Raw genomic sequence first — 16,710 nt, 5'->3', positions numbered from 1 at the left:
ACCCCCCTGCAGCGCTGCCTCCAGCGCTGGGGCACCAACAGCAGAAGGACACGGAGCTGTTGGAGCGGGGCCAGAGGAGGCCCCGGAGATGCTGGGAGGGCTGGAGCCCCTCTGCTGGGAGGACAGGCTGAGAGAGCTGGGGGGGTTCAGGCTGGAGAAGAGAAGGCTCCAGGGAGACCTTCTTGTGGCCTTGCAGTACCTAGAGGGGGCTTCTAAGAAAGATGGGGGGGACTGTAGGGATAGGACAAGGGGTAATGGCTTTAAAATGAAAGAGGGTAGACTCAGGCTAGAAATAAAAAGGACATTTTTTACACCAAAGGTGGTGAGACACTGGCCCAGGTTGCCCAGAGAGGTGGTGGAGGCCCCATCCCTGGGGACATTCAAGGCCAGGCTGGATGAGGCTCTGAGCAACCTGATCTGGTTGCAGATGTCCCTGCTCATGGCTGGGGGGTTGGACTAGGTGGCCTTAAAAGATCCCTCCCAACTCAAACTATTCTATGATTCCACAGTATCATGGAAAATAGTTTTTAATTAAAAATCCTGATAAATTGTATAAATACCATATCAGCCTTCAGTATTGATCAGCAATTAGGAAAAGGAGCAATAACTATATATGCATAGTCACAACTCACCAGGTGTTTCACTGTAGGCTTCTCTACTCACCTTCCTCTCAAAATCACCAACAAAATTTTTGAGGGCAGAGCGAAGGTCATAAATCTCTTTATCAGTCTTCTGGGCCTCACGCCTGATAATACTGATGTCCCCCGACAGCTTTGCAATGCTTGCCTCGCATCTGCAGTCAAACCAGAGACAAGAGACCCTCTGCAGGGAGATGCTGGAGGGTGGCTGAAGGCAGATGCTGGTCTCCACGCGCTGTGGCTGGATCAAATCCAGCCCCCTGGTGCCACCCCAGAGAGCAGCAAATAGGCAGAGACACCCCATTGCAGCAGCCCTGGTCTTTCAGACATGACTGCCCATTAAGAGATCTGCGGGAGGTGATGGCGGGGCAATCCCCGTGGGCTCCTCGTACTGGTGCCCGCCTACAGCTCACCCTGCCAGACCCCGTCCCTCTGACTTCCTGCCATCCAACCTCAGTAAATTAAATTAAATCTGAAGTGTAAATTGAGAGGCTAATCTGCACCTTGAGCATCCCCAGCTGTTTGATGCCCACCAGAAGAGACAGCACGCTGCTGCCACAACCACCCCAGGAAGTGGCAGGGTCTGCTGGCTGGATGCAGGAAGATCACTTCTAGAGGAAAAAACATTGATGTCTTGTAAGGAGCATTTCTTGTTTGCTCTTTAAACTCTTCCAGTTGCACTCAGCAAAACATCCCATCACACTGCTGGGCATGTTGAGCTTGGAGAAGAGGAGGCTGAGGGGAGACCTCATTGCCCTCTACAACTGCCTGAAAGGAGGGTGCAGAGAGGTGGGGGTTGGCCTCTTCTCCCAGGGGAATAATGACAGGCCCAGAGGAAATGGGCTGAAGCTGCGGCAGGGGAGGTTTAGGTTAGATATTAGGAAGAATGACTTTACCGAAAGAGCGGTCAGGCACTGGAACAGCCTGCCCAGGGAGGGGGTTGAGTCACCATCCCTAGAGGTGTTTAAGAAACGACCAGATGTGGCACTTCAGGGCAGGCTCTAGTGGCAGAGACTGTAGGGGTTTTTTCTGTGTGTATGGTTGGACTCGATGATCTCAAAGGTCCTTTCCAACTGTGAAGATTCTGTGATTCTATGATTTAAAATGGACAAATGAATGATGTGAGCGTGGCAGCATTAATTGAGTAGCACAGGACTGAACAGCATTCATCCAGCTATCCTTTCCAGCTGGAATGAGCGACTGTTTCAGCCCTTGTCTTTAATGTCCACGCATATATATACACACACACATTATGTATGTATAGTATACATGTACATGTATGTATACTATACATATATGTATACTATAAATATATACTGTAGTCTATACGAAGTTATACATATAACATTATACATACACTTAACATGAGCAAGGAGACATGGACTTCCCCTTCTGCACCCCTCCTGCACATTGGCCCCCGAGGAGTAACTGTCTGCCCCAGTGCAGGTGGTACTTAGAACAGGAGCGTGGAAAAAAATACCTTAAGGCCACAAAGTAGTGCGCAATTTAATATAAATAATGGAATAGAAGCTGAGAGAGGAAAACAGCTAAGTTTTAAAATGCCAGAGAAATTACCATCCAAAGCACCACCACCAAATAAAGCTGGTGCTGTTGACAGATAAAGGATCTAAAGAGAAATTTTGACAGTTTAAATAGACCAGCTTTTTGTCATCTCTTGAGGATGCTTAGATATTGCGATACACCTACAGAGCGCGTAGCTCAAGGAAATAAAAGTTACTGCAGATAATAGAGGCTTTGTACAAAGGCCAGAACTTTGATCAAAAGAAACCATTGATTCGGAAAACAAGTACAAAATAGCTGCGAAGGTGCGTACGATCTGGAGAGGGAGGGGGCTGTTCTGGGGCTGGCTGCCATCGCAGCTTCTCCAGCTCCAAACCCAGAAGACGAGCCGTGGGCCAGCGAGGGAAGGGCACGGGGGGACCATGGTCCCTGGGCAGGAAGGTCCCGGGGACAGTCAGTACGGCGGGGGATGGGGGCTCCTCACACCCACGGGGCTGGGGGAAATGGGGTGCTAACGCCCAAACGAGAGGAGGCCGCAGTTGAGATGGGGGGTTGATGAATGACTGGACCCACATGTCGGGCAGCTCTTTCAGCAGAGGTGAGGGGATCGAGGCTGACCTCTCCCTGGGGAAAATCCCACCCCAAGGCAATGATTGCAAGGATTTGTGAGAAGTGCACAGCATGAGAAAGAAGGGGATTAACAGATCTGTAGCAGTAAGAAGACATAACGGAAGGGGCTTTGAGCAAACAGGTCTACTGGGAGGTGTCCTTGCCGAGGGCAGGAGGAATGGAACTGTGTGGTCTTTAAGGTCCCTTCCAACCTAAAGCATTCTATGATTCTATGATTGTCTAGAATGCAAGGGACCTTTAAGATCATCAAGTCCAACCATTAACTCAACACTGCCAAAACCACCATTAAACCACACCCCTCAGCACCATGTCTACAACTCCAGAGATGGTGACTTCACCACTGCCCTGGGCAGCCTATTCCAGTGCTTAATAACCCTTTCGGTGAAGAAATTTTTCCTAATATCCATCCTAAACCTCCCCTGGTGCAACTTGAGGCCGTTTCCTCTTGTCCCATCGCCTGTTCCTTGGGAGAAGAGCCCGACCCCCCCTGGCTACCTCCTCCTTTCAGGGAGCTGTAGAGAGCGAGAAGGTCTCCCCTCAGCCTCCTCTTCTCCAGGCTGAACACCCCCAGCTCCCTCAGCCGCTCCTCACAGGACTTGTGCTCCAGACCCCTCACCAGCTCCGTTGCCCTTCTCTGGACTCGCTCCAGCACCTCAATGTCTTTTTTGTGGTGAGGGTCCAAAACTGGACACAGCCCTTGAGGTGGGGTCTCACCAGTGCCCAGTACAGGAGGACAGTCACTGCCCCATTCCTGCTGGCCACACTGTTCCTGATACACGCCAGAATGCTGTTGGCCTTCTTGGCCACCTGGGCACGCTGCTGGCTCATATTCAGTCAGCTGTCAACCAACACCCCCAGATCCTTCTCCCGCAGGCAGCTCTGCAGCCACTCTGCCCCAGCCTGTGGCGTTCATGGGGTTGGTGTGACCCAAGTTCAGGACCTGGCACCTGGCCTTGGTCAACCTCACACCATTGGCCTTGGCCCATCCATACAGCCTGTCCTGATCCCTCTGTAGAGCCACCTTACCCTCAGGCAGATTGACACTGATTCAGTTACAAGAGAAAGAAACCTGAATATTCTATACAGAGAATACTTAAAAATAGGGGATTTGATAGTAGGATCCAAAAAGCCAGAGAATTAGGCTTGCAGTGTGGGATTACTGCAACTACACCTGCACTACTGCGTGGCCTGAGGGGTCCGAGCCCTGGCTGGAGACCTGCAGATGCGACGAGCTTTGCAAGGACTCTCAGCTGATGCACCTTAAGTCTCTGGACCTGCTCAGATCTCACTTTCCCTACACATGATATTGTTATTATGTGCGAAGTAGTTAAATGCATTATTGCTGTTTGACAGATTGAGTCCAGAAGAGAACGGGGATACCTGCAACTGGCTTAAGCCTTGCTCTAATTTGATATTTCATGTAGGAGACATTCCGCAGCTTAGAGTGAGATCGCGGTTTTCCAGTCACAGGGAACAGAGGCTGGAGGGAGTGTGAGCAGCAGTGCGGACGGACGGGGAACGGCACAGAAAGTGTGCCTCTGCGAGATTTGCATATAAATTAAAAAATATAAAGAAATAAACGCTTCTGATGGCTATAGCAAAGCATTTAATTAGAGATGGGAATATAGCTACCTGCTATATGTTCAAAGAGGTTTTTCCTCCAAAGTCAGGGAAGGAACAGGACATATCGGACCGCTGCACTTGGTGAAATATTGCATTTTCTGAAGGGTTGAGTCATGGGTACACGTCACTGCCTAGAGCTATGCTGGACTTTTTTCTCAGCAACAAAAAAGTTCATGAGAAAAATAAGTAAAATGTAACTATCTGTGTAAAGTGCATTTTTTCCTCATTTGTGCATTCCGTAATTCTTCTGTTGGTGAGGCTGAAGAGAATGAATTAGTATTTATCAGAAGTGTGGCTTTTTTTACAGTTGATTACCTAATTCTTATTACTGTAATACATATTCCCATGGCCAACGGAATTCTTATTAAGAGTTAGAAGACAAGTAAAATATATAGTTAATTTAATGGGAATGCCACTATAGCTGAGATGCTGAAGGCTGTTTTTCTTAAAGATCACTGCTATTTGACACATCAATGTTTACACGATGTAGAAGTGTGGTCAGAAAGTCCGAGAATTAATGGACAACCACCTCAACAGTTGGCAAGAGGACTCCATCTATTTTTCAAGGAAAGAGAGAGTAAAATAATAGACACAATTTGAATTACAAGAGCTAATCCACATCAATCCTTTACACATTGCAGAATACAGGAGGATGAATCATCTGCTGTGAGAAACAGCAGTGGTTCCATTTAAGGTTCATTTCATCCCAAATAGTCTTGGATTAAGGTTATGCTGCAAATCAAGAGGAAAACTGTCATCGCAAGTTTGCATTAGGAAGATTTCTATTAATTCAATAAATGTAAATTATATGAACACGTGCATTTGACTCCAGTCACTCTGGGCTCTACTTAATATACGTAGCAATTTTAAATCCTGAAACTCAAGAGCAAAGAAAGGTGAAAAATCAAAATATTAATCGTCACTGTAATGGCACTCCTCTGCATGTCATTCCTGGCTCACTCCTCAACCACGGCACTGGGCAGGTACGCAGCTGAGGCTTCCAGAGGGGAACTTCAGCAGCAAGAAAAACAAGAAAGTGCTGGTGATTCATGAATCACACAAAACTACATCATGCTTTAGCTTAATGGCGATCATTCACATAAAACTGCATTATAATGTTACTGTTGAAATGCTGTGAAGAACGCCAGCTCTGTCTCTCCAGTGTTTGGATGAAGCTAGAAAACCTGCCATTTTCCTTTTTCTCTCCTTATAAATAAAAGAGGTCTTAGGACTTAGTTTCCAGCACCATAGGGTGATGACTTGGGTCCCCTCATGATAGTTTTTGATCTGCGATCGCGTATGTGTGTTTTGGGATACACCCTTCTACTCATGGGAAAGACCAACCTGCACACCCGAAAAATGGGCAAGGAAGGAAGAGGAAGATGGGCCTCATCAAATGTGTTGTTGTGGACCTCCACAATTGCTTGATCTCTTGTTTCGTCTGGTTGCTTTTTTTTCTTTACACAAGTGGAAGTGGAGTGCTTGTTTTTTCCCCCCACAATTACCCTGTTTTCCTGTTTTCCCCAAGTGCTGTTGCTTTCCTCTGCTGCAGGCAAACGCTCGAGCACAGAAGATGGGAGCAAGCCCTGGTGCAGCTGGTGAAGGAAGGCCTCACGCCTAGGAAAACGCTAGGAAAAGAGGAGCGAGACACTTCACCCGTTGAATGTTATGGCTTCGCTAAAATCATATCGTCTAGACAATCTGCCGACTCAAATTGGGAAACATCAGGAGGCTCTTGCAGGATCACCTCCTACTTTGTTCCAATGCTAATGAGCCACAAGATTAAAAAAACCCATCTTTTTCCTGCCAACTTTGAATGTGTTGCCTTCAGCTTCTCGATTTGGATTCTTGGGTCTCTCTGCATAGTCTGGAATACTTTGGCACCCTGTGATTTTTTATCTGTCTCTCCTGGTAGTTATACATGGAAATGAAGACATCTCTGGATTTATTTTTTTTCCATGATCTATACATAGATGTATACTTCTCTCAGCCAGAAATTTTCTTCATCCCACCACCATGTTCCTGGCTCTTTACACCATAAGTTTTTAATTCCAGAAAGGGGACTCTGGGCTCAGTACAATATTCGGGTATCAGTCTCTGTGCCATACATACAGCTAAAAAAATACAGTTGTCCTCAATCATCCCACATCACCAATATTCTTAGTTACTCTTAATTACCACCTTGTCCTCATTTGACCAATTTTTGTGTTACCCACAAATTTAAATAGCAGTGTTTTATATGAAAAACATAATGATTAGTCTCAGGAGAAAAAAACTCCAGTATTAGACACACTGGTTCAGGGAGATTTCTTCCTTAATTATTACTTTTCCTGATATATCAGTTCAGACAGTTCTTAACCCATGTGCTCTCTTGATATTACATAGCACAGTTTCACTTTGTCTTTCTTTTAATCATAATATTTTGAGTAACTAAGCACTCCATAGAAGTCCTCCTGTGTTACGTACATGCAATTACTTGCACCAATGGAAACTTATTACCAAAAGAAGAAATCAAGTTTACTCAACAAGACCTACTTTTCAAGAGAGGAAGTAAAGATTTTATTGAAACAACAGGAGAGTTTCAGTAGGAGGAAATAACCACTTCAGCTGAAGTCTAGCCAGACCCGAGAAGAAAAAAAAATTCTCTAAAATGTGAAGAATCTCTCTATGTGCTTTAGGCAATCCTGCTCTAGCAGGGGAGTTGGACTAGATGATCTCTAGAGGTCCCTTCCAACTCTGAAGATTCCGTGATTCCGTGATTCCGTGAAAATGTTAAGTGTGTGATGAAGAATGAGACAGGAAAATACAGTTATTCTTCCCTGGTTTGATAATCTTTCTAACACGGAGAGTGCGAAGCACAGATCTGGCATGAAAGTGGAGATATAAAATGAGTGAAAAGTACATTCATGCCCACTCTGAATCTGCTCTGCACAAATCGACCAGCGGAGATGCAAATGAGGGCCATTATGCATTCCTTACCTCGCCACTCTTCCACGCAGGTCTCCAAGACCCTGGATGTATTTATGGTCCAGACTGCGAACAGCAAAATTAGTTTCTACTGCGGCACCGTCCCTTGTTCTTATTTGCCTCTCCAAAGCCTGTAAATTCAAGACCATTAATGCACTTCTGGTTTTCTATTTTGTTTGGCTTTTTTTTATTTCAAAATAGGGTTCAAGGCAGCGTTTATGTCAGCAGGTCTAAAAGCTTGTTTTACTTTCTTGGAGAAAGTAACCGTGTGTTTTTCTTTCAAAAATGTATCTCTGCGTAAATAATATGTTAATTTTTTCCTTAAAATACGTGCTTTACGTTGAAAAGTCTAGCACGCAGAAAATAGGAAATGCAAAAATTGGGAAATGAATTTTATTGTCCCCCTCAAACATCCGCAGTACAGTGCAGCCCATAATAAATAACACACATATTTTTTCTAAGCCAGGCTCCTTTCAGCAGGGGACACCAGGTATTTCTAGGAGGGAGGAGTGCTCTGCGGCAGCTGCAGGCGCTGCAGCCGGGCTTCACAGGGTGGACCAGGCAGAGCAGAGATGGGCACAGGGTCTCTGCTCCCAGCCCAGCCTGCCCACACCACAGACTGTAGAATCATAGAATTGCCCAGGTTGGAAGGGACCTTTCAGATCATCCAGTCCAACCATCAACCCAACACTGACAAAAACCAGCACTACACCATATCTCTGAGCACCACGTCTACCCAGCTTTTAAATCCCTCCAGGGATGGCAACTCCACCATTTCCCTGGGCAGCCTCTTCCAACGTTTGACAAACCTTTCCGTGTAAAAATTTTTCCTAATATCCATCCTAAACCTCCCCTGGCACAACTTGAGGCCGTTTCCTCTTGTCCCATCGCCTGTTCCTTGGGAGAAGAGCCCGACCCCCCCTGGCTACCCCCTCCTTGCAGGGAGCTGCAGAGAGCGAGAAGGTCTCCCCTCAGCCTCCTCTTCTCCAGGCTGAACACCCCCAGCTCCCTCAGCCGCTCCTCACAGGACTTGTGCTCCAGACCCCTCACCAGCTCCGTTGTCCTTCTCTGGACTCGCTCCAGCACCTCAATGTCTTTTTTGTGGTGAGGGGCCCAAAACTGGGCACAGTGTCCAAGGTGGGGTCTCACCAGTGCCAAGTACCGGGGGACGATCGCTGCCCCAGTCCTCCTACTCACCACCCTGTTCCAATTCTGATGTCCAAGGCAATGCGCTGCACTTGGCACATATACAAACATGTCCTTAACATGGCTTTGGCTCCAGTGAGGGCACGGACCTGCTGTTAAAGCACATCCCAGGTACACCCCCCCTGCCCTGAACGTGGCTACGGGTCAGTGTAGGCAGCTCTTATGCCTTGTTTTACCCTTGTTGTTCAGTATGTGGCCTGATCTCTGATTTATTGCACGGTATTCAAAGCCTGATCTAAAGATGGAAGGAGTAACCACCCTGCAGGCTCTTCTGAAGTGGCTCATCCTGATGGTATCTGAATGTGTCAAAAGCATTAATTTTAGGAAGCCCTTGTGCGTCTGCAGTGACCTTTTACAGATACGGAGCGGAGGGGGAGAACGGTTTCTAAAATCTCCCGATTTTACTTCTCAGGTTGAAAGGAGAGGCCTGGAGCTGGTATTTTGGTGTAACTCAGCCCCACACAGCACTTCAACTGATCAAAGCACAGCTTTTACCTCTTTTTATGCAAATATCCTATTTGTGCAAAAATGGAGTGGCTTTTATTGACTTTTTATTTGAAATGATTCCCACTGAGTGAATTAAAAAAAAAAAAAAAAAGGGGAAGGACAAATAGCAAGGAAAATTTCAACTGCCTATCCTTAAAGTTTGGCAAAGTTGTTGCAGAGAGGTTTTAGAGGTTTTCCTGTCCTGCAGGTCACACAGGCTCATCCCACCACCCATCCAGGTTCCAGCAGGGTTGTGCTGCTGCAAACGCTGAAAGTTTGGTGAAGTTGATGCGGAGAGGTTTTCCCGTCCTGGCTGGAGCTGGGGCAAACGTTTCCCAGCGTGGAAATACCCCTCGCACCTGGACCCTGCGCAGCAGCACTGTCCCGCCTCCCCGGCAAAAGGAGACCCTTCAGCATCCATCAGAAGTGGGGGACAGGTGAGCAGAGAAGGCAGTAATAACTCTGGAGTAAAATTCAATGAAAATCTGTCATTTATGCAGTAATTCCTGGACAATCCTGCCCCCGCCCCTGGACACAGAGGGTTGGTAACTGAAATACCGAGTGTATCGGGTATTCCTATTTTTGTCCTGCGTCAGAAAATAACGTTCTCAAAGGCTGGATATACTGCACAATTCAAGTGTATTTTTGGTAGTGTTTTTTGGCAATACAAGTCTGATGGCACAGGGCCACAAAAGCGCCGAATGGGATCACCCCTCCCTTGCTGGCAAAAGCGGCACATTCATGAGGATGGAGAGCAGCAGCCTCACGTTTATCAAGGGAAATCAATATTCTCCTTCTCCAGCTAGTTCCCTGGGCTCCTGGCAGCGCTCCCACCCCGGAGACTACCAGCCCTGGGCAAGAGTGAGCCACATGCAGCTGGGGCATTTTTCTGACTCTGGCAGAGGCGTGTGTTTACTTGGGCTCAGCTCCTTTCCTGGTGGCCATGGCATGCCAGTGTCTTCCCCAAAGCAGGCTTTTTTCATAGAATCACAGAATGTTTTGGGTTGGAAGGGACTCTAAAGCCCACCCAGTGCCACCCCCTGCCCTGGGCAGGGACACCTCCCACCAGCCCAGGTTGCTCCAAGCCCCATCCAACCTGGCCTTGAACCCCTCCAGGGATGGGGCAGCCACAGCTTCTCTGGGCAACCTGGGCCAGGGGCTCACCACCCTCACACCAAAGAATTTCTGCCCCAGATCTCATCTCAATCTCCCCCTTTCAGTGTAAAACCATTCCCCCTCGTCCCATGGCTCCCCTCCCTGCTCCAGAGTCCCTCCCCAGCTTTCCTGGAGCCCCTTTAGGGCCTGGAAGGGGCTGGAAGGTCTCCCCGGAGCCTTCTCTTCTCCAGGCTGAACCCCCCCAGCTCTCTCAGCCTGTCCTCCCAGCAGAGGGGCTCCAGCCCTCCCAGCATCTCCGGGGCCTCCTCTGTCCCCGCTCCAACAGCTCCGTGTCCTTCTTCCTGCTTTGGGGAAGATTTGGAGTATGGGTGAGTCACATTTCCTAGCAGATCCCTTTATTTATTTTTATTTTCAGTTCTTGAGAAATTGACGTTGCTCAACCACTCTAATTTGCTGCGTGCCAGAAGCAATTCTCCAAACCTCCACTAATTCTGTAGTGTCTTTGATTGACATGACTCACTCTGCTGTTTTCTGTGCTGTCGGTGCTCTACCCTTGTCAAACCCTCGCAACCCAAACACACAAAGCAAATACCACCTGAGATCAGGACCTAAAGAAGAGTAATTTACAACCAAGGGAAAAGATGAGATTCAGATGCTGATAGCATCTCCGGCATTTTTCTAGCAAAACAGTCCTGTATGTACTTTACCTGGATAAGGTTAGAGGAATTGGATGATCTAAAATAAGTAAGTGGTTTTATAGCATTGCTTATCACTATAGGATCAAGATCTTGAAAATAAAATCAGTATGAAATGAAGACAGACCCTAGTTATAATTCAGATTAATTTCAGGTGAAACACAATTGCATACTTCTTAAGATAAATGTACAGCAGATCAAATATTTCTCCAAGTACACAGTAAACAAAATGTATTGTGAATTTAGCAGCATTTAGTGAATTTAGTGGCATTTGTAAGACATTTAACACTTCAAAGGACAAAACAAATCTCTGGAGTAGTCTATTTCAGGATACTTTCATATTTTAGATCTTTGTCCAAAAAAGGTGCTGGTAAGTTTCACATATAAATTAGGTGAGTAACAGCAAGTAATCAGAGGTCTTCAGCCAGTAAAAGGCCATCCCATGCATTTCCAGCACAGAACCATCAGTCAGTTTAAATAAAACGTGAACCTAAACCTTCCCAGTTTGCACTGAGCTTTGTGAAGACTTTCAGCAATATTGGATTATGTTTGCATGCAGAAGTTATACAAAGCAGTAGAACTTCGGCATCAGGAAAAGTAAGAAGTAAACCCAAACTTGCGTCTTGATGCTGTATGTTAGATTAAAATACAGGTTGCTCCTGATTTTCCTTGGACTCAATCTCCCACACTCCAACAAAACCGAAAGCAAAGAGAATCTGAACCTTTGCATTAAAACACCACCAAAACTCATTGATCTGCTTTTTGTTTCATTTTGCTTTCCTTTTTTTTTTAACTTTACTTTACCTAGTCCCCTCCCTTCTGTTTTCACAAGTAACTGCAAGTGCCACTATACAAGAAAAATTGGACTTTAACTAAAATGGTCATGTTGAGTACTTTTCTGCTCCTGAAGCCAATATTAATGCGGAATGGACTACAGGCTAGAGCTGCACCAGTAAAGCAGGGGAATGCTCCTCGGCATGTATTACCTCAATGTCCTGACTGAGCTTCTTAACGATGCTCGTAATGGTGTGGATGTGGCTTTCCAGCAGCCGCCGGGCAGCAGTCTCCCCGTGCTGATAACCGTTGCTTCCCTGGAGGTAGGAGGCGATGTCGTCTTTGATTCGGAAAGCCTGATGGAGGAGTAAAGCCGTGGTCCTCTCCTGGCTGGACAGCCGGTCTTCCAGCAGGCGAGCCCTGTCTCCAGGGTGAGGAGGAGGGGAAGGGTCTCTCCTGTGAACACCAAAACCCCGGTGTCACACCAGCCACGGCAAGCAAGCCAAGGGATGCGGGTGTTGGTGGTCTCCTGCCCACAGTGGGATCAGTCTTAGCCCTGGTGGTCCAAATTCTCTGTGGTACCAGGGACTTTGGTGCTTCCACACATTACTTATGCGTCCCTGCAATCCAACTAGCAATAACAACCTCTCAACACAGGGCTAGCATTTGGGCATTGGCCCCGTTAATGCCCTTGGAGATGTAAATGACAGTTTGGCAGCTGTTAGGCAAAACCCATATAGCTTAAGGACCTGGGCTTATTTTTCAGAGGTTTCAAGGTACTTCTGTAACATACCATCATCGCAATCCTCATTTGAACCTCTTCCTATCTCATTTTTAAATCAAGGCAAAACCAGTGATGCCCTTTGGAGACGTCTTGGTGGGTACAATGATGCTCCTGCAGAGCATCCCCAGGAACACGCACTGGCTGAGAGAGGCAGAAGGCGAGCTCCTGCCAAGTACAGCAATGCTTGGGTTTGCTTTTCCTTTGTATTATTTACACCTACCCACTGGGAAAAAGTCTGAAATCCTAATGATTTTCTTTCAGTTTTTTTTTTCTCCCCATCCGCCTGCTGAAACCCAGGGGAATGAGCCAGGGGCTCAAACACGCCCAGTGAAACTGGGTGTAAATATAGAAGAGAGGAAGGATGTTGCAAGGATCTGAAACTGGCAGGTACAGAATGAAGCTCAATTTAGATCAGCACAATCTGGAGTTTGAGGGAAAATACAGTCACCATTTACTTTTTTGTAAAAAGCCAGAGAGAGATTTAATTACTGCAGAAAGCTGGGCTCGCATGTTATCTAGAAAATGAAGTTTGTTTTATGTCTTAGTTTAACTTGAATGGCATATTTTTTATGCTCTCAATGCTATATGAAGTACCCTTTCATGACACAGTTTAGCTAAACCCTGCAGCTTAATGATGAAGAAAAATACCCAGTTAGTCATTTGGGAAAGCAGTCATACGCGTTTTCTCTTGATCTCTTGCTTTTAGACTGCTATAAATAAAAGTTCTGATGTAAAAATAATTTTTAAAAAAGAAAGGAGAAGAGAAGAGAGTTCAGCTACCCTACTCGATCAATACACAAAATGCAAAGATGACAGTTTAATGACTGAAGTGCACCTAAGGATATTCTGCAACAAATTTTACAAGCCATATGGGCTGCAATGATGTTCTGCAGCTGTCTGACGTCTGCGTGTACCGGGAGCTACTTTACGTTTATCTGCGCAATTAAGGTTTTAAAATAAACATAACCTTTGGCAGCCATGAAGTACCACCAAGATCTGAACACTTAATTTCAGTCTTTTCTTGGTAAAAACTCTAAAACATCAAGATGACCGTCACTCTCTTCTACTTGTGACAGCAGACGTCATGGGTTGGAAATGAAGCGTGTCTACGATCTGTTTTTTCCCCTTCAGTTTTCAAAAGCATCTTGTTTCTTACAAACCATCTTTTTAAAAAAAAATAATATAATGCTTTAGAGGAAAGTGGTTGTATGAGAATGTAAGTTCAGTGAAGTCCGCTGATGCACAGCCCACCCTCCGTAGTCAGTCTCAAGGCTTAGGCTTGAGGTGTGGCTACAGCAGCTTGACAAGTTACAAACTCTGACCTGACTTGTCCGTGACCATGACTGTAGACCGCAGTACATGAGGAGTGGGACACCATAACTCAGTGCACTCTTCAGTAAGTCAGAAACAACCCTTGTCACTCTGCACTTTCTGTGCACCCAACCAGCCATGTGGCCCACAGCTCCGCTGGTGTCCAGCAGCGCAGGAGCAATGGCTCGATTTCAGCCTGAGCCCTGCTAAGGAGTTGCAAAGGACTTGACCATATGATCTCTGAGGCTTCATTTGCCTTTTCACCTGCCTTGCAGCCACTTTCCTCCCAACGAGTCCCAGGGAATTCCCCTCAGAGCCTTCATGGGTAGCTGGGATGGTCCCCATCACCAGAAGGGATAGGTGTTGCTCTCCCGTCCCTCTCTCCTGCTCTTTCCTCTGATCCTTTTCCTCTGACCCCACTCCCAGTCATTTGGTCCCATTTTTACATCCAGATCAGCACAGGGGGAAGAGCTGAGGAGGCAGCAAAGGAAAAAAAATACAGAAAAAAAATGGAAACCAGCAGTGACTCATCAGGCTAACAAGAAGTTTTGCTGTCACAATTACTGTCTGGAGCCTGCAGGACGCCCACCACAGCCAGCACCTGGACCTGGGGGGTTTCTGAGCCTTTTCATGTCCCTGGGCTGGAAGCCCCCGCTGGCCGGCCAGGCCCCAGGCAAGCTGTCGTGGGCTGGGAGCACATCTCTCAATGCAAACGTCTGGGAGCAGGGGAGATGGCTGCCTCGCGTCACCTCCCATAAACGTCTACCTCCTCGTTACGAGGCTGGGACCGTGGTCACCCTCTACCCTCCGTCACCGTGTGCCAGTTTGAAGGCTCGTATACACAATCAGGGCAACAAAACACCCTCCATCCTCTGTCGCCACCGGGACAGGTACCAAAGATTTAGATACGTCATTTACAGAAATTAACTTCTGCTACAAACCTCATGGGCCTTGTAATTTAAAATGAAAATTTTAGTTTCGATTTTGTTTGTCTTTAATAGAACTAACAGGGATTTAGGAGGTCTGAGCCACTTTCATTTATTAATGACCTCCTTCAAAAGATTGTGTGCTCTAAACACATCAATTATTATTATCAGTCATAATTATTATTATCAGTCATAATCTCCTCTGAGTGGAGAAGCCGAGAAGGTTTTTCAATTCCAAGGACTTCATATCCTAAGAGTACTTTACATTAGTTGCTCATCCCACGTCAGGGTGCTTTCTGCAGGCAGAGCCATCTCCCGTGGCTCAGGGCCAAGGCAAATGAGATGCTCCATTCTCCAGCTGAAGTGCTAAAGCATCCACGCTAATGGCCTTAAGTATCCAGGTATTACCAGCACAGATACTGCTAGAAAATGAAGGAAGCTGATGGAATAAGAGCTGGATAAGCTGCAGTATCTGCTCCCATGAGAGTGAGGTTCAGTGAATGATGAGGAACCGGCTGTAGCAGAAGATATCCCAAACCCTGAGCGCAGGTGCTCATGGGATGTTCAAGAGAAAGCAAGTCAAGCAGCTGAAAGAGGAAAACTAAGCAGGGAAGCAGGATCAGCTGGATCAGATCTACAGTCTGGACTGACAACTGAGGCTAGCAGAGATGACGGGAGATGGATGGAGGTGGGAAGAGGAGAGCAAGGGGTTGGTGAAGGCAATCTGGGTCATACCGCTCTCATTTTATCAAGTAAGAGAAAAATTAGAGTGCCTCTGTATGACAGCCCCAGCCTTGCTCCTACCCTTGACAAGTGTCACTGGAGAGCTACAGAGGCATCTGCGGGTCCCAGTGCAGCTGACTGGCCTATTCACATTGTTTTTCTGGAAATCTCTTCAGGGGACGGAAAACCAGGGCTTGCCACAAGCCATTGGAGACCACACTTTAACTTCTTGTATTAAACAGAGCTTTCTTCAAAAAAATTGTTCTGCAAACAGACTGCGATTCCCAAAGTCTGCGGTTTTACAGCCCCTCCCCAAAACAACCCCTCTTCCTTTCCCTGTTTCCCATGACCTTTCCCATCCCTCCTGCTGGGATGCCCTCGGTCCCCCGGGGTGGCTCTGGGACCTTCCCTCCCTCCCCATGGCGCAGCCTGCAAATCCACTCCACCAGCCCAGGGCAGCACGCCTCGGGTAGCTGCAAGCCGTGCTTAGGCTTCTGTGTGCTGCTGGTCAATGAAATTAAATAAAATTAAATAATATTAAAGAAATGACCTCCACTTCACACTGAAGATTAGCAGGGACGCTTATCTGCAGCTCTACATGGCCATCGATTCTCTTGAAACTGGCAGGAAATTCAAAACTCTGAGCACTGCACCCCCATCAGATGTGTTTGAAAAGCCCAAGGAATTAAAAAATAGTTAAAGTCAGAGAAACTTCACTTTCCCCAAAATGCAGACTATCAGCAATGCAGGGACACTTGCAGTAAACTATTGCCCATAGGGAGATAAAAAGATTCAAATGGGGCAAATACTTCTGGATGCTGTATGTTCTCGATTTTGCTTATTTATTTTTGTTACTAGTGGGAGTGCTTTAATTAAAAAATAAAGGGTGGAATTTTGCTCCTGGCAAAAAACTTCATTGTTCTACCAGTGAGCCTATGAGTATTTCCTAACAGACTTTTCTGGTGGCACAACTGCAATTTCAACTTTGGAAAACCAAGTTTAAGTCAGGGTCTGCAGGTTAAAGAGACTGCAAGAAAACGTCAAGAAAATTCAGAGGAGGAACACTTACAAATATGACATCAAGGGCAGTTAATCAATTTGCTCTTATTTAAAGTTGTTCCCTCAATTCTATGGAAAAAAAAAGAATAATCTACCATGATGGCACTTCACGGTCATGAGTAATCAACATGGCCCTTCAACTCACATGAACCTTGAACGTTCTCGGTAGATGCAAATCCATCCTCATTTCTCTGCTTATTCAGCAGAAAGCATGCAAGGATGTGTCTTAAGGAGAATCTGGGCTTTTTCTT

The 16,710-nt window shown here is 46.4% G+C and overlaps 1 protein-coding gene across 1 annotated transcript in view; it reads right to left on the bottom strand.

Annotated features, from left to right (window-relative positions):
* The window catches only part of FAM81B (family with sequence similarity 81 member B), a 28,348-nt gene that overhangs the window by 11,568 nt on the left and 70 nt on the right, over positions 1-16,710 (bottom strand). Inside the window, exons 2-4 of the mRNA XM_074568881.1 lie at positions 11,869-12,112; positions 7,392-7,510; positions 664-793 (exon numbers count right to left, since the gene is read on the bottom strand). Coding sequence (XP_074424982.1) covers positions 664-793; positions 7,392-7,510; positions 11,869-12,112 — 493 coding nt within the window. The remainder of the gene's footprint in view (positions 1-663; positions 794-7,391; positions 7,511-11,868; positions 12,113-16,710) is intronic.

Source organism: Larus michahellis, chromosome Z (genome assembly GCF_964199755.1).
Source record: "Larus michahellis chromosome Z, bLarMic1.1, whole genome shotgun sequence".
NCBI classification, from domain to species: domain Eukaryota; kingdom Metazoa; phylum Chordata; class Aves; order Charadriiformes; family Laridae; genus Larus; species Larus michahellis.
Note: the sequence above shows the minus strand (reverse complement) of the source record. Positions and strands in the feature narration are given on the sequence as shown.